This window comes from Suncus etruscus, chromosome 14 (genome assembly GCF_024139225.1).
Source record: "Suncus etruscus isolate mSunEtr1 chromosome 14, mSunEtr1.pri.cur, whole genome shotgun sequence".
In the NCBI taxonomy this organism is placed as follows: Eukaryota; Metazoa; Chordata; class Mammalia; order Eulipotyphla; family Soricidae; genus Suncus; species Suncus etruscus.
In genome coordinates, this window is record NC_064861.1 from 89098914 (window position 1) to 89121189 (window position 22276).

Below are 22276 nucleotides of genomic sequence, written 5' to 3' on the forward strand. Positions count from 1 at the left end.
ACAAAAAAAGTAAAATGGGGGGAGTTAAGGGACCAGCAGACCGGACTGGAGGGGAGAGATTATTGTGGGATCTAGTTCATCCAGGACACATGCTTGGGACAGAGAACACTCACTTGGTGGGAACCCCCAGGGGCACCTCGAGGCTTAAGCTCAGAAGCCCCCGCTGACCCATTTGGTTCTGGGGGGTGTCTCTGGTCACCTTCGAGCATTGACCTGTCCAGGCTGAGTACAGTTGGAAGTGAAGAAAAAAAAGGGAAAAATACAAAGTTCTGTGGCCAGAGAAGGAGTGAGTCATGCAGAACCCCAGAAGCCTTCTGGATGGATCCCCAGGGTGGAGGGTGGTACAGAGGCCCCCATCGCTGGTAGGAAGAGCATCTGGGGCCTTTCACCCTTCCAGGCAGCTGCCAGCCCAGTGGCAAACAGGGGCCTAAGGAGGAGGGGTGGGAAACGTCTCCAGGGCTTGGGAAGAGCTGAGACTGCCAAGCCCAGGGGGTGTTAAGGAGGGGGGGACCCCTGAGGAACAATCCCTGCTCTGTCCACTTGTTTCCCATGAACTCTGGGCCAAATCCAGCAGCCTCGAAGCCAATTCTGCTTCCAGCCAACCCCCAGGCCGTCTCAGGCTCCTCCTTTCTTTCTCAAGCTCCCGCCCCCAGCCTCGTTCCCCCCCTCTGGAGGGGGGGAACCCAGGATCTCTCTCTCCCTCTGACTCAGGACCCCAAAATTCTCCCCACCTTCTTTCCAGGCCCCTTTGGGCCTTAGAACCTGACCCCGGGTATGCTATGGTGGTTGGCTGGCTCCCCCTAGTGGAGGATGAGGTGGGTCTGGCCTGGAGGAAGGGAAGCATTTATTTGGGTTCCTGGATGAATTTGAGGGTACAGGTGAGGGAGAGCCAGGATAAGTCCCCACTTGGGCTGAGGGAGGGTCTATGAAGAAGACGGGGTTCAGTAGAAGGGGGTGACAGGGAAGTCTCGGATATGTTTGTTTGTTTTTGCAACATTCAGGTTCCTGGCTTTGTGCTCAGAAATCGATCCTGGTAGGCTTGGGGGACCATATGGGATGCCCAGGATCTAATCCAGGTCCATCCTGGGTTGGTCACATGCAAGGCAAATGCCCTACTGCTATGTTACTTTGGCCCCCGAGGATATGGTTTTAAGACGACTTAGCTGTCTAGACTTTTTGTTTGCTTTTTGGGGCCATACCCAGCAGCGCTCAGGTTTTATTCCTGGTTCTGCGCTCAGAAATGGCTCCTGGCAAACTCAGGGGACCATATGGGATGCTAGAGATCGAACCCAGGTCAGACGTGTGCAAAGAAACACCCTATTTGCCTCACTGTGCTACTGCTCCAGCTCCATCTAGGTTTTCTGGTATTCTTCAATTTCAGTTTATGCAAGAAATTTCATAATTTTTATTTTTTTGGTTTATGGACACACCCAGCAGTGCTCAGGGCTTACTTCTGGCCTTGCACTCAGGAATCACTCCGGACAGTTCTCAGAGGAACCTATGGGATTTTGGGGATCAAACCTGAGTCAGACTCCTCCAGCCTCCTGATAGTCAAGCCCTACCTCCAGCCCCCTAATTTTATAATTTTCGTATGCTTGCTTTGGTGGGGGGCACACGTGGTGGTGCTCAGTAGCTGTTCTCAGCTCACTGCTGACAGGTCACTCCTGGTAGTGTTTGGTGATAAAACCTGGAGGCTCGGGGCCGGGCGGTGGCGCTGGAGGTAAGGTGCCTGCCTTGCCTGCGCTAACCTAGGACGGACCGCGGTTCGATCCCCCGGCGTCCCATATGGTCCCCCAAGAAGCCAGGAGCAACTTCTGAGCGATAGCCAGGAGTAACCCCTGAGCCTCACAGGGTGTGGCCCAAAAACAAAAACAAAAAAAAAAAAAAAAAAAAAAAAAAACCTGGAGGCTCCTATATGCAAAATGTGCTCCAATCCTTGGAGACCTCTCCGAACTCCAAACCCTCATTTTATCACCCTTTTTGGGAGCCATATTCAGTAGTGCTCAGAGCTAGTCCTGTCTCCCTGCTCTGCAGTGACCCCTAGAGGTACTAGAAAGTTTTGTGGTCCAACTGGGTAGACAACCCCAACTCCTAAAGCGAATGGTTAAGGTGGTTGGGTTTTTTGTTTTGTTTTGTTTTTGGGTCACACCCGGCGGTGCTCAGGGGTTACTCCTGGCTGTCTGCTCAAAAATAGCTCCTGGCAGGCACGGGGGACCATATGGGACACCGGGATTCGAACCAACCACCTTTGGTCCTGGATTGGCTGCTTGCAAGGCAAACACCGCTGTGCTATCTCTCCCGGCCCTGTGGTTGGGTTTTTTAGTCCTGATTGTTGGCTCAGTACTTACTCCTGGCCAGGATCTAGGGTCGGCATGGTGTGTTTCGGGTTGAATCTGGGTCAGTCTAAACTCAAGCTCCTAGTAACATATTATTATTATTATTATTATTATTATTATTATTATTATTATTATTATTATTATTGAGGGGGCCACACTCAGTGGTGCTCAGGGGACACTCCTGGCTCTATGCTCGGAAATCGCTCCTAGCAGGCTTGGGGGACCATATGAGATGCCAGAGATAGAACATGGGTCCTTGCCGGGTCGGCCACATGCAAGACAAATGCCCTGTCGCTGTGCTATAGCTCAGACCCCTTCTTTAATTTTTGGCTTTGGGGTTAAACTCAGGTCGAAGCTGTGCAAGGCACACGCCTTATGGGCTCTGTTATTGTTTTGGCCCATTTGACACATTTTCATGTTTCCTTCCATTCTCTTTGGCCTTCAGAGGCAAGTCATTAAGACAGTTTCATTCTTTCACCATCCCCAGAAGCGGTGTTGCTTAGTAGCAACACAGACTACACAGACAGTAAGGAAACAGTGCCAGGAGTCAGGGTGGGGAACTCCAGGACCAAACAGGGTTCCAGTAAAAGCCCAGTCCGGAGGCACAGGGAGGATCCTCTGGGAGAGATCCAAACTCAGAAGAAAGTTGAGGAAGTAAACTGTTTACTCTTCAGTTCAAAACAAAAGCCTGGGGGCCGGGCCGTGGTGCTGGAGGTAAGGTGCCTGCCTTGCCTGCGCTAGCCTAGGACGGACCGCGGTTCGATCCCCCGGCGTCCCATATGGTCCCCCAAGAAGCCAGGAGCAACTTCTGAGCGCATAGCCAGGAGTAACCCCTGAGCGTCACAGGGTGTGGCCCAAAAACCAAAAAAAAAACAAAAAAACAAAAAAACAAAAGCCTGCTTTCCTTCCAGGCAGAGTACCAAACAGCTTGGAGATTGGGATGTTAGCAAGCCCTGGGGCCAAATTGCCCAGGGCAAGTAGTGAAGAAGAAAGGCAAGGCAGAAACTAGCACAAAATCAAGTAGACAGAAGAGGAAGGAACTGGGAGGCCAGAGAGATAATAAGACACAAATTGCCCAGGGCAAGTAGTGAAGAAGAAAGGCAAGGCAGAAACTAGCACAAAATCAAGTAGACAGAAGAGGAAGGAACTGGGAGGCCAGAGAGATAATAAGACACAGACTGGCCTTGCACGTGGAAGACCAGGGTTTGATCCCTTGCGACAAGGTCACCTGAGCACCTCCAGGAGTAATTCCTGAGTGCAGAACCTGGTGTAAGCACAGAGCACTGCCTGGAGTGGGGTGGCTTTAGGCCTGTAAACAAAAGCAAGCTGCCAAGCTGGCCAGTACAAGGTCTGCATGCAGAGCTCCATCTAGCTAGAACCCCAAGATAGACCCCCTAGTATCTATCCTAGGGCCCCCCTAAACACTGCACTGGGAAGGACCCAAGACCCCTTGAACACACCTGCAGAGTTTGCTCCCCAAACCCTCCAGAAAGTATTAAATGGTTCTGAGCCCAGGAAGCCAAGTGCAGGAGTTACGAGGATAAAATATATAAATGAATAAATTAAATAGCATGGGCCGGTGCGGTGGCGCAGGCGGTGGGGCGTCTGCCTTGCACGCGCTAACCTAAGACGGACCTGGGTTCAATCCCCCCGACATCCCATATGGTCCCCCAAGCCAGGAGCGATTTCTGAGTGCATAGGCCAGGAGTAACCCCTGAGTGTCACCGGGTGTGGCCCAAAAACAAAACAAAACAAAAGTCTGGATTGCTTTGGAAGGGAGAGCACGAAACGAGAGCACCGAGGCAGAGCAAAAGTAAAAGCACCCAACCATAAAAACCAGCACGCAAATCGGATTACAGTGGCCGGGAAGGATCAACCAACCTCCAACTACGGTGGCCGAGAGAGGTAAAAAAAAAAAAACCAAAAACCTTGGAATCGCAGATCCGGTAGTTTTAAGCGGATAAGGCGTTGCAGAAGGGTGCGTCAGGGGTTCACTAAAATGGGAAGAAAACCTGGAGCTGCGGGAAAGATATGCATGAACCAAAAAAACTCTCAGAAATTCAAAACACACAACAGCATGGAGGGGGAAAAGCAAACCGGAGTACGGTGGCCGCACGGGGCCATTCCCCGCCGCCGGCAGTGGTCTTCGCGAAGAGGCGGGGCTTAGAGGCGCTCGCGCGCTACAGTGGCCCGCAGGTCCATCCCGAATGCAATGCGAAATCTCGCGAGATGGCGCCGGCGCCTGCGCATACGTGCACGGGGCGGGGCCGAGCGCGGGGGCGGGGACCCGGAGCGGGAAGATGGCGGCGGCGCAGGAGGCGGACGGGGCCGGCAGCGCCGTGGTGGCGGCCGGGGGAGGCGGCTCCGGCCAGGTACGGAGGCCGGGAGGGCCCCGAGGGCTTCTCCCCGACCTGGGGGGCCCCCCGAGAGGCGTGTCCTGCCCCTCGCCCTCCAGATCCCCGGCGCTGCTGACTCCATGCCCAGAGGGACCTTGAGTCCCTGGGCCCAGGTCCCCTGCACGCTCGGGCCTGGATCTGGGGGAGCCCCTGGCGCTTGGGGGGGACGGGCCCGACCCCTGCACACATGCCCGGGGTCCTCCAGGCAGCGACCCCAGCCTCGGAGACTTCACCCCCAGAGTCTGGGCTGGGGCTCCAGCCAGTGAGGGACCTCCCTGAACCCCAAGTTGGAGGATTCGAGGCTCCTCTGAGCTCTGGGAAAGTCTGATCCCGATCTGGAGCTTGGGGAGGTGGAGGGGACAGGCCCATTTGACAGGTGGGGGACTGCTGCACCAGGGAGACAGATGACAGCACTTGCACCAGGTCCCCCACCAGTTAGACTGAATGTTCAGTCCCCCCTCAGAGGCCAGGTATTGTTGTTGACCCTGGAATGATGAGGATCCCCCTCATCCCCTGGAGACTTAGAAGCATCATCTCTTGCTCTTTTGGGGCTGCAGACTGACTTGCCTTCCAAAGCTCGAGGTTGCAGCAGTCACCACCCATGGAGGCATGGAGGGAAAAGATGGAGTGACAGCCACTGACTGTCGACCCACCCACCCACTGAGATGTGCCTGCCATGTGGGAGGCAAGCTCCTCCGGGAGAGGTGGCAGGGCAGGTTGGGAGGAGAGAGAGAGAGCACTGTGTTGCTTGGATGTGTGACCTTGGGCCTCCCTTTCTCAGAGGGATCTGGAGGGGCTACCCCGTGATGGGCCCTAAAGCCCACTCCAGCCCTGGGTTCCTTCAGGGCAGAGGGCTGCTAGGAAAACAATGATTTTGGAAGCCTGAATGACTGGGGGTGTGGGGAGTGACAAAAGGCTGAACTTTGGGGAGCCCTGGGGAAAAAGAAGGCAGGTGAGCTGGGGACTCATCACTCAGTATCTGAATTCCTGCAGGATCTTCCAGGTAAAAGCAGGTGGAGGGGGCGGGGCAGGGCAGGCAGTGTTTGGGGGTTAGGCTGGAGGGGAATATGTGTTGCTGCTGGTCTTCACACTGGCCAGTGTCCCCCACTTCCATGTGGATGCTGTGGGGGTGATCAGAAGAGATCCTGGGCTCCGACTCTGCCACCTTTCCTGGCATGTGCCTTTGCCCTCAAGAAGAAGCAGATGTTGGTTGGCCAGTGACAGTCTTGCAGAAGCACAGGAGATGTGTGAGTGTGTGTGTGTGTGTGTGTGTGTGAGAGAGAGAGAGAGAGAGAGAGAGAGAGAGAGAGAGAGAGAGAGAGAGAGAGAGAGAGAGAGAGAACAAGTGTCTTGGGCAGTGTAACAGGCTTGGTGGATAGTGCAAGTACACACACCCTGTCCCAGTGCTCAACCCAGATGTTAAAGTATGGGGAAGCCCCACAGAGTCACCTTGACTTGAGATGCCCCTAGATACAGAGACCATCAGCCTCTCCCAAACTTTCCCCACCGAAGTGTATCATACTGTCTCTCCCCATCAGGTCCATACACAATTCTCCCCATGTGCCTTGCTGAACCCAGCTGGCTCCAGGCCCCCAGGAAGGCATTTCTGTCCGGGTCTGACTAGATTAAGTCTGTCCCTCTTCTCCCCCAAACCCACATCATCTGCTCTACCTTCACTGGCCTGGAAAACCCCCAGAGGACAAAAGTGGGTCCCTAGGTTGCCAGGGTGCGATCCCCACTGCCCATGCTATATGTCTGGTGGTGGCTGTGGGGAAGGACACCCCACTTCCCAGCCTGTTGCGGTCTCAGCTGGGCCTTCCAAGGTTCACAGGCTGGGCTTTGGGGCTCAGTCGCTATCGAGCACCCACATTGGGTCAGTAAGAAAATAGTTTGTGGGAAAGTGGCAGTGCTGGGGGGGGGGGGACACTGTGACTGCTGTGGAGGGTGCTGGACAGAGGAGAAGGAAGGGAATCTGGGGAGGGGCTGGGGTGTGTGTGTTTGAAGGGACAGGAGTGCAGCGGGGTGGCTCAACAAAGTGGGAGGACTTTGCTTTTCCTGAGGAAATATGAGATGTTCATCTATGGTCCGTACGGGTCCGGGGCCCTGAAATGAATGTCCTCTGTCCCTCTGTCTTCATCTAAAGTGCTCATGTCCACCACTGTTTCCACCTCTGTCTTGGCCTGGCTCCCTGGTGCTTTGGGGCCTTCCTTTGAGTCTGGCTTCATTCTGGGGTGCATTTCCCACAAACCACCTCCTAGCCACTTGGGGGCGCTGTTCGGGCGCCTGTAGGAGGAGCCTAAGAGGCCTCCAGAGTGAATGCACCTCTGGGTCCTGAGACCCTGAGTCAACTCACTCCCACTGGCCACCCTGATGGCAGCGATGTTGGATCCCTTCGCCCACCTGTCTCCTCCAGCTTATCTTTTTCTGGCTGCCTTCCTGTGGGGGTCTTGGGGAGGGGTCACACCTAGAAGTGTGCGGAGTTTGCTCCTGGTGGAGTTTTGCTACACAGAGGCTGGACAGGGTGTCTGGCCTGTAAGAACCCAATCAGCCCTGGGTACATCTCTTTGGCCCTCCTGGCTGTGGGGGTGTTTGTTTTTTTGGGGGAGGGGTGTTTCTGTCTCCACCCTGGGCCCATCTCTGCCCTGGCACTAAGGACCCTCGGGGATACCTTCGTGTGCTGTAAGGTCCTGGCAGCCCTGAGTTCTGTTGGTACGCCAGGAGGTGACAGCATGGTAACTTCTTTCTGCTCCCTATGAGGAAGGCAAGAAGGGCAGGTTCTGGTTCAGAGGCCCAGGAGGAAGAGGATTTGGAAGTTCAGTGGGGGGCCCTGCCCTACAGGGGCATTTGCCATTTCCAGGGGTGCTTGTGAGAAGACATCTGCCTCGGTGCTCAGGGCTCACTCCTGACACTGACTGAGAGGAGAGTGGAGGGAGGTGGGTGGCTGGGGACAGGGTGTGAGTCTTGTGAGGTCCAGTACAGAGGCTGGCACGGCCCCGTGAACAGGCACCCCAGGCCCTTCTGGCTTTGCCTGGCCTCACTGGAGCAGTGACCTCCCATGGCCCCTCTGAAGTGATCCCCTGGTCAGCCCTGGCCCCCAGACTGTGGCGGCACCTGAGATGTCCCCAGACCCTTCTTACTACACCTTGTAGCCCCAACGCCTCTGGAGTTCTTCCTCCAGAGTGCACCTCCCATGTCACTGTCTTCAGGAAGCCTTTCTTGACTCTCAGGCACAGCAAGGAGCCCCCCTCTGGTCTCCTGTAACCCAGATCACTCAGCCTCTGGGTTTGCTCTTTTTGACAACAGGTCTGCCACCATAGGAGGACCAAAGAGGTAGGCTCACCTCTGTCCCCAGCAGAGGAGACCTTTATAAAGGGAATTTTTGTTTGTTTGGGTTTTTTTTTTTTGGGGGGGGTCACACCCAGCAGTATTCAGAGTTAATCCTGGTTCTATGCTCAGAAATCGCTCCTGGCAGGCTCGGGGGACCATATGGGATGCTGGGATTCCAACCACCGTCCTTCTGTATGCAAAGCAAATGCCCTACCTCCATGCTATCTCTCCCGCCCTGTTTTGTTTTTTTGAGCCTCACCCAGCTGCTCTCAGGGGGACTTCTGGCTCTGCATTCAGAAATTACTCCAGGCAGGCTTGGGAGTCCATATGGGATGCCCGGGATCAAAACCTAGGTTTCAAACCCAGGTCAGTGTTTGCAGTACAAACACCCACACACTGTGCTGTTCTTTTTTTTTTTGGGTTTTTGGGCCACACCCGTTTGATGCTCAGGGGTTACTCCTGGCTAGGCACTCAGAAATCGCCCCTGGCTTGGGGGGACCATATGGGACACCGGGGGATTGAATCTAGGTCCTTCCTTGGCTAGCGCTTGCAAGGCAGACACCATACCTCTAGTGCCACCTTCCCGGCCCCACACTGTGCTGTTCTTAAGACATTTTTCTCTCCTTCCTTCCTTCCTTCCTTCCTTCCTTCCTTCCTTCCTTCCTTCCTTCCTTCCTTTCCTTCCTTCCTTCTTTCCTTCCTTGTTTCCTTCCTTCCCTTCCCTCCTTTCTTCCTCCCTTCTTTTCTTCTTCGTTTTCTTTCTTTCTTTCTTTCTTTCTTTCTTTCTTTCTTTCTTTCTTTCTTTCTTTCTTTCTTTCTTTCTTTCTTTCTTTCTTTCTTTCTTTCTTTCTTTCTTTCTTTCTTTCCCTTCCTTCCTTCCTTCCTTCCTTCCTTCCTTCCTTCCTTCCTTCCTTCCTTCCTTCCTTCCTTCCTTCCTTCCTTCCTTCCTTCCTTTTGGTTTTTGGGCCACACCCGGTGACGCTCAGGGGTTACTCCTGGCTATGCGCTCAGAAGTTGCTCCTGGCTTCTTGGGGGACCATATGGGACGCCGGGGGATCGAACCGCGGTCCATCCTAGGCTAGCGCAGGCAAGGCAGGCACCTTACCTCCAGCGCCACCGCCCGGCCCCTCTTTCTTTCTTTCTTTCTTTCTCTCTCTTCCTTCCCTTCCTTCCTTCCTTCCTTCCTTCCTTCCTTCCTTCCTTCCTTCCTTCCTTCCTTCCTCCCTCCCCCCTCCCTCCCTCCCTCCCTCCCTCCCTCCCTTCCTCCCTTCCTCCCTTCCTTCCTTCCTTCCTTCCTTCCTTCCTTCCTTCCTTCCTTCCTTCCTTCCTTCCTTCCTTCCTTCCTTCCTTCCTTCCTTCCTTCCTTCCTTCTGTTCTCCCCTTCCTCCCTCCCTCCCTTCTTTCCTTCCGCCACACACAGGTTACTCCTGGCTCAGTGCTCAGGGCACCATACAGTCCTGTGTGGAACCAGGAGCCTGATCCTGCAGGGGAAGAGCCCCTCCTTTGTCTTAGCCACTCACCCCTACAGCACACCCCTTGGCCGACACCCCCCCTCACCGCCTCTGTCCCCTCCGTGCAGGTGACCAACAACGGCAGCATCGCGAGAGACTCGCAGGCCGAGACACAACCCCAGAACCCAGCGCCCCAGCCGGCACCCAACGCTTGGCAGGTCATCAAAGGCGTGTTATTCAGGTAAGTGGGTGCTGGGCAGGGGTCCCCGAGGGTCCTGGCTGGCTGGCAGGGGCTGGGGTCGGGGAGAGAGGGCAGTGCTACTGCGCCCCCTGCTGGCCTGCTTTGTCCCCTGCATTCCCTCGTCTTGGTCTCTGGGTGTCAGGCTCTTCCTTGGTGCTCATTCTCCCTCATGTCTGTCCCGGGTGCAGCCTCAGATGCTTTGTCTGGGTTGGCGAGGAGTGGTCAGCCCGGCTCCCACCTCATCTCAACCCTTCCCTTCCCCTTCCTATGTGGGATGCCGGGAATTGAACCTGGGTCAGCCCCATGCAAGGCAAATGCCCTCCCTACTGGACTCTCACTCCGGCCTCTGCATCTTTTTGGGAAGATGAACATATTTTGTGTACTCAGGGTTTACTCCTGGCTCCTGCCCCGGTGCTCAGGGGACCATATCGGAGGCCAGGGATCCAACCCAGGTCGGCCCCATACAAGGCCAAAACCCAGTAGCCAGAGCAATAGCACAGTGGTAGGGCATCTGGAATGTTTTTGCCTCACTGATTGCACCTCAGAGATCTTCCCACCTCACCCCCCAGGGAAGCGTTCTCCAGGGCCCAGTTGACTCTGGGCAGCAGCAGGAGCACCCCAGACCGTTTTCTCGTCTGCCATGGCTGGGGGCTGCTCCGGCCTGTACTCAGGGGTCACCCGTGCACCTGGGGAACCTGCTGTGCTGGCGCTCAAGCTAGGCCTCCCGCCTATTCTTTGCCCTTGGAGCTCTCTCTCTTTCTCTCCCTCTTTCATTATCTCACCTTGCACTTCTTATTTATTTTTATTTATTTAATTTTATTTTTTCTTGACTGTTGGGCCACACCCCCAGCAGCGCTCAGGGGTTCCTCCTGGCTCTGTGCTCAGAAATCGCTCCTGGCAGGCTCTGAGGAACATATGGGATGCCGGGGATAGAAACTGGTCCTTCATGCATGCAAGGCAAATGCCCTACCACTATTGTGCTATTGTTCTGGCTATTGGGTTTTGTTTTTTCATTTGTTTTAAGTGATTTTTGGTCACACTTGGCAGTATTGAGGGGTGCTGGGGCTCAAGGGTCAAGCTCCGACCTCCGTCTGCTCCAGGGCTTTTCACTGCCTGCCCAGCAGCCCCTGCTCAGTTACTGGCCAGTGGGACTCAGGCCTTGCAGTGGGGTCTAGCCAGGCGTTCTGAGGCTTCAGGCAGGCCCAGAGGGGCTAGAGAGAGGGAGGGTTAGGGTTGGGGCTCATCCTCAGCTATAGCGGGGAGCCCTGATGGGGGTTCTGGAGAGATCTGTGGGGGGGGGCAGGATAGGGTGACTTTCCACATCTGTCAGGTTTCCCTGGGGCACAAATATGGATTTTCTGGCATCGCAGAAGGAAGAGCGGGGGCTCCTGACTTGGCACCCCTGGAGCCTGAGAGTTGGGGTGTGGCTGGCCCCCTGTAGCCCAGCATATGCAGTGAGAGGGCACCCTGCGAGGGAACTGTGGGCATGTGGGATGTGTTCCACAGGGTGTTCTGGGGGGGCTGTGCTCCTAAGTGGGTGCTGGGGACCCCAATTTGCACCCAAGCACCCAGCCTGGGACCCCAAGTTCTCACTGGATTCGCCAGAGCTGCCGGGGACAGTCACTACACCTCCACTCTCCCTTGCATCTTCTTGTTTTGTTTTGGGGATCACACCCGGAGGCACTGAGGGGTCCTGACTCTGCATTTAGAAGTCGCTCCTGGCGATTATGGTTCAGGGGACCATATGGGATACTGGAATTCGAATCAGGGTCCATCCTGGGTTGACCACGTGCAAGGCAAATGCCTTACCGCTGTGCTATCGCCCCAGTGCTCCCTTGGCATCTTGACTAAACCAGGTGCCTCTCTCAGAGTCAGAGGAGGCCCCCTGGGAGCCCCGTGGCCAGGCCTCCTTTGCTCACCCCAGGGACGCCCAGGCAGGCAGCAGATGGCTCAGCTGGGCTCTGGCCCCTGAGAGCCGGACCTGGGGCTCCTGCCAGCAGAGGCAATGTCCGGGGCCTGAGCCTGCTCTACGGTGGGGTTCAGGGCTCCACAATGAGCACCCCACCACCCTGAGAATTCCCTCCCAGTAGTTTTCCAGGCTTTTTCTGGTGCCTGAAAGCTCTGCTGTGATTCTTTTTTTTTTGGGGGGGGGTCACACCCAGCAGCGCTCAGGGGTTACTCCTGACTCCATGCTCAGAAATCACGGGCCGGGAAGGTGGTGCTAGAGGTAAGGTGTCTGCCTTACAAGCGCTAGCCAAGGAACAGACCTCGGTTCGATCCCCCGGCGTCCCATATGGTCCCCCCAAGCCAGGGGCGATTTCTGAGCACATAGCCAGGAGTAACCCCTGAGCGTCAAACGGGTGTGGCCCAAAAACCAAAAAAAAAAAAAAAAAGAAATCGCTCCTGGCAGGCTCGGGGGACCATATGGGATGCCCAGATTCAAACCAATGACCTTCTGCATGAAAGGCAAATGCCTTCCCTCCATGCTATCTCTCTGGCCCAAAATGTTTAAAGTTTTTTTTGTTTTTTTTTGTTTTTTGGGGGGGTCACGCCTGTTTGATGCTCAGGAGTTACTCTTGGCTAAGCACTCAGAAATTGCCCCTGGGTTGGGGGGACCATATGGGACGCCGGGGGATCAAACCACGCTCCTTCCTTGGCTAACGCTTGCAAGGCAGACACTTTACCTCTAGCGCCACCTCACCGGCTCCCCCGCTGTGATTCTTGACTCAGCCTCAGTCCTCGGCTTCTCGCTCCCGTGTTTAGTTCCTCGGACCTGGGGTGTTTCTGGGATTGCTCTGGGGTCCTCTGTAGTCCAAGATCCCAACCCCGCCTACTGCTCGCTCCAGGGTCCTCAGATGGGGACAAAACAGAGTGGTGTCCAGTCTCAGGGATTTTTGTTTTGTTTTGTTTTGTTTTTGTTTGTTTGTTTTTGGGCCACACTCGTTTGATGCTCAGGGGTTACTCCTGGCTAAGCGCTCAGAAATTGCCCCTGGCTTGGGGGGACCATATGGGACGCCGGGGGATCGAACCGTGGTCCTTCCTTGGCTAGCGCTTGCTCACCAGCCCCTTGTTTTGTTTTGTTGTTTGGGTCACACCAAGCAGTGCTCAGGGGTTACTCCTGGCTCTGTGCCCAGAAATCGCTCCTGGCTTGGGGGACCATATGGGATGCTGGGGATCGAACCCAGGTCTGTCCAGGTAGACATGTGCAAGGCAAACGCCCTACTGCTGTGCTATCGCTCCAGCCCCTTTTTTATTTATTTTTTATTTTTTTTATGTTTATTTTTTTGGTTTTTGGGCCACACCCGGCATTGCTCAGAGGTTACTCCTGGCTGTCTGCTCAAAAATAGCTCCTGGCAAGCACGGGGGAACCATATGGGACACCGGGATTCGAACCAACCACCTTTGGTCCTGGATCGGCTGCTTGCAAGGCAAACGCCGCTGTGCTATCTCTCCAGGCCGGGGCCTCCCTTTTTTATTTTTTATTTTTTTGCAGTCTCAGGGATTCATAGCTTTCCTCTGCCAGCCTCAGTTTCCCTGCTTGGCTTGACAGAGCCCGGGAATACCAGGTCCACCCCTCCTTATACCGGTGAAGTGTGGCTGTGTGGCCTCCAGTCTCTGAACCGTCGCCCTGTGACTAACAGACATCCTGATTGAACAAAGTCCTTTAACACAAAGTATGGGGGACACTGTAGCATAGAAGAAAAGGGGGCCACATACCCCATCACAGTGTGCACTAGTGTGTGGGCCACTGGTTTGAGGTCCTTGTTTCTGTGGCTCCCTGAACCCGGTTCCATCCCCGGCAGACCATATGATCTCCTAAGCTTTGCCAGGAGTGAATCCTGAATGCAGAACCAGGAGTAATCCCAGAGCAACACTGAGTGTGGCCTGAAAATAAATGGAGAAATAATTCCGAAACTCCCATCTCCCGAGTCTGTATCCTGGTGCTGCCTCCCTGGCCCAGCCCCCGGCAAAGCACTGCAGGCCTGGCCACACTGTTCTAGAAGACAGTGTTAGCTTTGGTCCTGAGAGAGCACAGCAGGGATGGCCCTTCGTGTCTTGCACGTTGTCTTGCCAACAACCTGGGCTCAACCCCAGGTACCACTTTGGGCCCCCCCAGTACTACCAGGAGTGACCCCAGAGCTCAGCTCTGCCAGTCATAGCCTGAAAACCAGAAAGATAGAAACACAAAGAACTCTGGGGAGCATGGTAGATCCTTGCGGACTCTTCCAGCTGTGGTCCTGGAGGCCAGATAGGGCCTGCCCCAGCGAACCCTGGCCACACTCCTATTGTCGGAACATTCCTTGTTTCTGGGGCTGCACCTGGGAGAAGGGTAGATGCCTCCTAAATTCTGATTCCATGAGGTGTGTCGATGGGGAACCTGAAGGTGATTTCATGCTTTGCTTCTGGGGATACCCCTGCAGTGCTCAGGGACTAGGCTTGGCAGGGTTGGGGGACCTTCAGGGATGTGGGGAATCAGACTGCTTCCACCATCACCCCTCTGCGATATCTAAGGCCCTGCTGTGAAATCTGGAAGGATTGTTCTTCCTAAACTGTGGCCTCCCGGGGCTTGGGGTTCTCTCATCTGGGGGGACTTGAGGGGACTGTGAACCCCAGGTTGAGACAAGGCCGCCCCAGCCCCTCCCTGGGCACACATAGCATCATCCTGAGTCAGGCCAGGTTTGGGACCCCTGACCTAGGGGTTCTTTCTGGGAGCGCCTGGTCCTGACTTCCTTTTCCCCACTTCCTCGCAGGATCTTCATCATCTGGGCCATCAGCAGCTGGTTCCGCCGGGGCCCAGCTCCCCAGGACCAGACAGGCCCCGGGGGAACCACACGTGTCGCCAGCCGCAACCTCTTCCCCAAAGACACTTTAATGGTAACTTAAGGGGGAGGGAGAGGACGGGAGGGATGATGTGGACACAGTGGGGGCCCCATGCATCCCTGGGACAATCTCAGGGAGAGACTGGGGTTCAGGAGTGGGGAGTCCTGGCCATGGCCTCACCCCAGTCTTCAGAGAGAGGGACCCCCTGTGGGCTCAGTGGGAGACACTCACCTTGCGTGTTCTCTGCACAAGAAGCTCATGGACTGATTTCTGTTTCTTTGACTTGGGGGGCACACCTGGTGGTGCTCAAAGATGACTCCTGGTAGGCTTAAGGACTATGGGATGCCAGGGATGGAATCCACATCAGCCCCTTGAGCAAGGCAAATGCCTTCCCGCTGGACTCTCACTTCAGCCTTTAAATACATAAATTGGGGGGAGGGCGAGTCTGACAGGTTCTTTCAGCTTTTTTGGGGGTGGGGCACACCCAGAGACGCTCAGCTTTTACTCCTAACTCTGTGCTCAGAAATTGCCCTTGGTAAGCTCAGGGGACCATATGGAATGCCTAGGATTGAACCCGGGTTCGTCCCAGGTTGGCTGCATGCAAGGCAAACGTCCTACAGCTGTGTTATCTCTCCAGACCCTCTTTCAGCATTTTTTTTTGGGGGGGGGGTCACACCCGGCAGCGCTCAGGAGCTATTCCTAGTTCTATGCTCAGAAATAGCCCCTGGCAGGCACGGGGGACCAGATGGGACGCCGGAATTCGAACCACCGTCCTTCTGCATGAAAGGCAAACACCTTACCTCCATGCTATCTCTCCGGCCCCTCAGCTTTTTAAAGTTGAGAGATAGTACCAGAGAGAGGGTCCAGCTGGGAGACCATTGGCTTTGCACTTGCATGTGGCTGACCTGGGTTTGATCCCCAGCACCCCATATGATTCCCTGAGCTCTACTAGAAGTGATCCCTGAGCACAGAGCCAGGAGGAAGCCCTGAACATTGTTTCTCCTATACCCCTCAAAACAATGCTGAGATGAGGGGAACAGGAAGCCAGCATAGCATGTGTCTCCAGGGCTGCACCCCCTTTGCCGGTGTCCAGCTCTGGGAGCCCCAAGTCAGAGTGAGCTCTGTTCAGAGAGGGCGAGGTTCTTCTCGGGAGATTCCCCAGCATGACCCCCCATCCCTAAAGGCCCTGCTTGACCCAGGCGCCTGCCAGGCATGGCCAAGAGGGTGGGGAGGTTGAGCAGGGAGGAGCCCACAGACAGGCAGCTCACACCCCTCAACCCACACCCTCATCCTTCATTCCCACACCCATCTTCCCGCATCCCTCATCTACTCACCCCTTAGAGTCAAGGCTGCCCGGCTCTGCCTCCTCCTGGTGTCCTGCCTCGAAGCGTGTGGGCAGAGGGGCTCACGGCACCGTGTGTTCCCCCCATCCGCCCCCCAGAACCTGCACGTATACATCTCGGAGCACGAGCACTTCACAGACTTCAACGCGTCCTCAGCGCTCTTCTGGGAGCAGCCCGGCCTGGTGTACGGAGACTGGACGAGTGGGGACAACGCAGATGGCTGCTACGAGCACTTCGCCGAGCTGGATGTCCCGGAGGTGGGCCCCGGGAACTGTGGGTGAGGGGTTGCACGTCAGCCCCATATGCCTCCTGAACCCCGAGTGCCGCTCGAGTAGCGCCGCCAGCCTGGCCTGCTGGCCTTGGAAGGAAAGTTTGGTTGTTGCCTTTTCGAAACCTCTTTTCGTTTATCCTGGTCTGGGGGCCCACACCCTGCTGTGCCCAGGAGTAAGTCCTGGCTCTGCACTCAGGGGTCAGCCCTGGTGGGGATTGGAGGAGGTAGGAGGGACTGGGGATTGAACCCCTATTGGCCTTGTATCAGGCAAGTGCTCTGCCTCTTGTGTCATTGTCACAGTCCCCTGGAACCTTGACTGTGGCTTAGTGGTTCTTTGTTTATTTGTTGTTTGTCTTTTTTTTGGGGGGGCACACCTAGCAGTACTCAGGGGTTTACTCCTGGCTCTGCCCTCAGAAATCACTCCTGGCAAGCTTAGGGGATCATATGGGATACCAGGGATTGAGCCCAAATCTGCTGCACGGAAGGCAAATGCCCTCCCCGCTGTGTTATCACTCCGGCCCCTCAGGAGGTTTTGTGACAAGCACATCCAGTCACGTGACTCCGTGTGGGGTGGGGTCGTGACCCACTCAGTTTTAGAAGGGGGTCCGGGACATAGAGTCTGTGAGATGTTGCACTGGGCTTTGCCTGTAGGTATCCTGAGTTCCTTCTTGGGCACCAACATGGTGTCCCCGGTACCATTGGTAGGAGTCTAGAGTCTCCCCTAAGCAACTCCAGATCTAAACAAAATCTTGCATCTCAGATTGGATGTAGGGTACTTGGGATGCTGTGAGGGGCAGGGCTGGCTGTGAAAGTGTTTCCAGGTGGGTGAGCTGCTGCCCAGCAGGAATCTGGCCCTGGGTGGGACAGACACCCCACCAGCTTGGGTCCAGGTATCTGACTGGTTCCTGCAGGAGCCCAGCAGGGAGGACTGGAGTGTTTGGGGGGACAGGGCCAGGGTTCAGTGTAGTTGAGTGACTGGATCAGGGTTCATGGTATGGCCGGATGATGGGGTCAGGTGTCACTGTGGTCAGATGACAGGTCAGGGGTCTGTGACAGTGTTAGGTCAGTGTGGTTGGGTGACAGAGTGTTGGGGTTCAGGGTGTGGCCTGGTGAGGGGGCCGGGGTGGAGTTCAGGGCTGTACCCCGCCCTAAGCAACCACACCCACAGAGCGTGCAGCAGAATGGCTCCATCTACATCCACGTCTACTTCACTAAGAGCGGCTTCCACCCCGACCCACGGCAGAAGGCGCTGTACCGTCGGCTGGCCACGGTGCACATGTCCCGGAGTAAGTCGGAGGGGGCCCCTGGATGTGGCCGTTTCTGGCAGGCAGTGGCTCTGGGTGATGTGGGCCAGGCTGGACTCTGCTGACCCCTTCAGGCAGCTGAGGGGATGGAGCGGAGCCCCAAGGCCACGAGCCGATGGGCAGTAGCCTGCGGGGAGAGGGGGTTCAGACCTGCCTCCCCCACACAGTGATCAACAAGTACAAGCGCCGACGGTTCCAGAAAACCAAGAACCTGCTCACAGGCGAGACAGAGGCCGATCCGGAAATGATCAAGGTGTGGGATCCCGCCAGAGCCTTGAGGAGGGGAGGAGAGAGGGGCACCAAGCTGGGGGGACCAGCCTGTTCCCGAGCAGGGCGGGTCTGGAGCCCACTCCCATCTCCCCACAGAGGGCCGAGGACTACGGGCCGGTGGAAGTGATCTCGCACTGGCACCCCAACATTACCATCAACATTGTGGACGACCACACGCCCTGGGTGAAGGGCAGCGTGCCACCGCCCCTGGATCAGTGTGAGCCGCAGCCCCCGTCCCCGTGCGCTAACCTGTCACCCTGTGTGCCATGTTAGGTCAGGTGCCCCTGGGGCACAGCTCAGAGGGCTGCACAAGGGTTCAAGACCCCGACAGGGCCGGGGACCAGCAGCATTCTGGGGAGAGCCACAAACAACCCCGCCCATCATTTGTCAACTTTTTTTGGGGGGCGTCACATCCACTGGTGCTCAGGGGATCCTATGGGATGCTGGGGATCAAATGCGAATCGGCCGGGTGCCAGGCAAACTCCTTCCCTACTGTGCTCCCTCTCCGGCCCAATATTTTAAAAGTTGGGCAGCCTATCCCTCCCACAAAGCCCTGGCTCTGAATCCTCTCCTGAAACCCGTGTCCAGGACACTTCTTAGGGGGGGTCTCTCGGGATCCCCCAGACCTGTGAGATGCTCTCCCCTTGCCCCCCAGATGTGAAGTTCGACGCGGTGAGCGGCGACTATTACCCTATCATCTACTTCAATGACTACTGGAACCTGCAGAAGGATTATTTCCCCATCAACGCCAGCCTGGCGCGCCTGCCCCTGCGCGTGTCCTTCTGCCCTCTGTCGCTCTGGCGCTGGCAGCTCTACGCCGCCCAGAGCACCCGCTCGCCCTGGAACTTCCTGGGGGACGAGCTGTACGAGCAGTCGGATGAGGAGCAGGACTCGGTGAAGGTGCGGCCCAGAAGGGGAAGTGGGAGCTGGGCCAGGGCCACCCCGCCACTCCCCCCAAACCCTCGCCATCGGCACCCACAGGAAACCACCTGTCACCCCTCACTCCCGCCTGGGTCTGCTTCCCCCACCCCACCACCCCCTCACCCCACCACCCCCCCGTCACCAGCCTCGCTCCTTCAAGCCCCCTGAGTTGCTCTAGCATCTAACTCTGCCCCCCACTCCTCAAGCCTGGTTTCTGTTCCTCGCCCATCCCATCGCCCTGGCCTGGCCCTCCTGCCTTTCCCAGACTGCTCTCCCTTCCCATCTCAGTGCTCTGGTGGGGGGGTATAGTAGGGACCCTGGTTCTCTGCTCACAGCCACCTCTTCCAGGTGGCCCTCCTGGAGACCAACCCCTACCTGCTGGCGCTCACCATCGTGGTGTCCATTGTGCACAGCGTCTTTGAGTTCCTGGCCTTCAAGAACGGTGAGGCCAGCCCCTACTGCCTGCCCTGGGGGCCTCACACATACACCAGGGTTCCCTGCTTCACACAGACTCCCCCCAAACACATACCCCTCCCCTTGGCCCTGAAACTCCCGACCCAGAAAACCCAGAAACTCCCAGCTCCAGGGTGTGGCGGGGCTGGGAGGCGTCCAGGAAAAAGCTGGGGAACTCCGGCCTGGAGCCAGAGCAGGGAAGCCCCAGGCTGCTCCGAGGGGGTCCTGCAGTGGGGACCCTGGGGGGACAAGGGTCTCAGGGAAGTCCAGGATGACCGCCCCCAGATCCCCGTCGACGACCGCCCCTAGATCCCTGTCCACCCCCACACACAGAGCTCTAGGCCATGCCACCTTGAAAGCGACCACAGAAATGAGGTTCCCAGCAGTATTTGGGGGCTAGGAAGGGGTGCTCAAGGGTTGAAGCACAAGGCTAGGCAGAATTTACTTCTCTGTGTGGTCCATGAGCACTGCTCAGGAGCCCTCCCTCTGGCATTGGGGAGGGACAGTGGAGGATTGGATGTGCTCTTCTCTGTGGGGGGGGGGGGCTTAGCCGAACCCCACATTGTTCCCCACTCCCCACCCTCCTGCCGACGTGGGGCCACTCTGGACCTCGAGTAAAAGGAAGGGGCTGGGGTGTCCACCCTAGAGCACAGCAAGGACACGGCAGGCCTAGCCCAACTCCTGAGGCTGCGTAAGCAGGACTTGCCTCCCATGGTCTCCCTCACGCACTCTCATATGCATACACGCACACACATGTGTCATTCAGTGTCCTCTGTGTGCCCCATGCTCTGCTCTCAGCTGAGCCATCTCTCCCTCACTCATTTTTTCCTGGCTAGGATTGGGGCTTCTAGGACTGTTTCCCCCCCTGTCCCCCAAAATATCTCTGGACCCAACAGCAGGGTGGGGAGCCTATCACGTGTGGCACAGACCTAGGTTGGGTGTCTGGATGTCGGGGTTGGATCCTGCCTGTGTGCCTGGTGGGGCCTTCTGGGGGGGCTGGGTGGGTTTCCTGGCTGGTGCCCAGCCAGATCAGGGACCTTGCTCTGTGCCTACTGGCCAGTGATAGTCCTGTGGGGTTGGGTATGAGGGGTCCCTAGAAGGAGCCGAAGTCCAGGCCGGCCCTGGTGCGGCCCGCCCTGAGTGGCTGTGGTGTCCCTCCTCGGTTCGGGGTGGGGCGCCCAGACCCCGGGCCTGAGCATGGCTCCCGCCACAGATATCCAGTTCTGGAACAGTCGGCAGTCGCTGGAGGGCCTGTCGGTGCGCTCTGTCTTCTTCGGCGTCTTCCAGTCCTTCGTGGTCCTCCTCTACATCCTGGACAACGAGACCAACTTCGTGGTCCAGGTCAGCGTCTTCATCGGGGTGCTCATCGACCTCTGGAAGATCACCAAGGTTATGGACGTGCGGGTAAGGTGGCCCCCCAGGCCTGTGCCGGCAGGGACCCCCGGGGCTTCCCAGGGCCGGCCACATGCCTGGCCCAAGGGGGATTTTTGCACCAGGGGATTTCTGGAGCTCACGTGTGCTGGTGGTGGTGGGGCTGGCAGGGGAACCGGGAAAAAGAAGGGCAGGCCTGGGACACGCTGACCACGGCCTGTCCCCACCATTGCTGCAGCTGGACCCGGAACACAAGGTGGCGGGTCTGTTCCCCCGGCCGATCTTCAAGGACAAGTCCACGTATATCGAGTCCTCGACCAAAGTATACGATGATGTGAGTGTCCTGCGCCCCAGAAAGTGGGGAGGAGTCCGAAAGGGGAGAGGCCCTGCCCGCCGCCCCATTCCCCACCTGCCTTCCAACTTCCTGCTGAGTCCAGAGTTCCAGGGCGGCCTGGAAATCCCCCCAATCGGGGCGGGCGGGCAAGCGGGTGCGCAGGGCCAGGCTGGGGACTGAGGTGCCACACCCCCAGATGGCCTTCCGGTACCTGTCCTGGATCCTCTTCCCGCTGTTGGGTTGCTACGCTGTCTACAGCCTGCTGTACCTGGAGCACAAGGGCTGGTACTCGTGGGTACTCAGCATGCTCTACGGCTTCCTGCTGACCTTCGGTGAGCGAGCGCCGGGCATTGGTGAGGGGTGGGGGTGTCGGGGTGTCGGCCCCCCACTTCAGCCCCACTCATGGCTCCCCTCCGCCCCCCCCTGCTCCCCAGGCTTCATCACCATGACGCCGCAGCTCTTCATCAACTATAAGCTCAAGTCCGTGGCCCACCTGCCCTGGCGCATGCTCACCTACAAGGCCCTCAACACCTTCATCGACGACCTCTTCGCCTTCGTCATCAAAATGCCCGTCATGTACCGCATCGGCTGCCTGCGCGACGGTGAGCCCTGGCAGGGCGCCCCGGGCCCCTCCCTGCCCCCTCCCCCCCCCCCCCCCCCCCGCTGGCGTGTTCCTTTGTCCCCCACCTTTCCACACACACTCACCCCCCTCTCCCCTTCCCTAGACGTGGTCTTCTTCATCTACCTCTACCAGCGGTGGATCTACCGCGTGGACCCCACACGCGTCAACGAATTTGGGGTGAGTGGCGAGGCCGTTCAACCCCCAGCCCCCGCCGCCACCGCAGAGGAGACCCCCACAGCTCTGCCCGCCGAACCCACCACCTCCGCTGCCGCCGCCGCCACCACCACCACCACCACCACCACCACCACCACCACCGAGCCCCAGGAAGCGCCCCCAAAGCCGGCAGAGGACAAGAAAAGGGATTAGCCGCAATGGGCCCCTGGTCTGTGATCACCACCTCGGCTCCCCGCCTCCCTGGCCCCACCCCGGCCGGTCCCTCCCAGGACAGATGGGCTGGGCGACAGGAGCCCCCCCAGGCCTGCCGCTGTGTGATGGGGGGCCACGCCTGCTGTGGGGAGGGGGCACCGGCCTGCCGTCTGCTCCCCGGCGGAGGGGGAGGTTGGCAGGGGAGGGGCCGGGCCCCTCTGTGGGGTACCCACGGCCCCCCAGCATCTTGTCCCACACCCCTGACTGCCCTTTCCCCCGGACCGCCGCCCCTTCACAGTCTGGATTTAATAAATTCATATGGGTGTTTAACCGAAACCCGGCCCCCGCCCCAACAGGCTGTCTTCCTCAAGGTGCAGGACCCAAACCTGGCTGCCCCTCTGCCTGGATGCCCACTAGGACCCATAGAAACACTCAGGCAGGGTCCTGTA

The 22276-nt window shown here is 57.4% G+C and overlaps 2 protein-coding genes across 2 annotated transcripts in view; both read left to right on the forward strand.

Moving 5' to 3' along the window:
* The first annotated feature begins 4628 nt into the window (after positions 1-4628).
* CLPTM1 (CLPTM1 regulator of GABA type A receptor forward trafficking) lies at positions 4629-22163 on the forward strand. The gene is made up of 14 exons (XM_049787259.1): positions 4629-4708; positions 9639-9751; positions 14503-14626; positions 16014-16172; positions 17355-17472; positions 17658-17743; positions 17857-17977; positions 18416-18660; positions 19030-19123; positions 20348-20538; positions 20744-20839; positions 21036-21171; positions 21274-21441; positions 21565-22163. Exons 1-14 carry the CDS (start codon positions 4637-4639, stop codon positions 21825-21827), a joined length of 1986 nt encoding a protein of 661 aa, XP_049643216.1. The 5' UTR covers positions 4629-4636; the 3' UTR covers positions 21828-22163.
* The window catches only part of RELB (RELB proto-oncogene, NF-kB subunit), a 33318-nt gene continuing 32874 nt past the window's right edge, over positions 21833-22276 (forward strand). The window contains exon 1 of the mRNA XM_049787523.1: positions 21833-22019. Coding sequence (XP_049643480.1) covers positions 21833-22019 — 187 coding nt within the window. The remainder of the gene's footprint in view (positions 22020-22276) is intronic.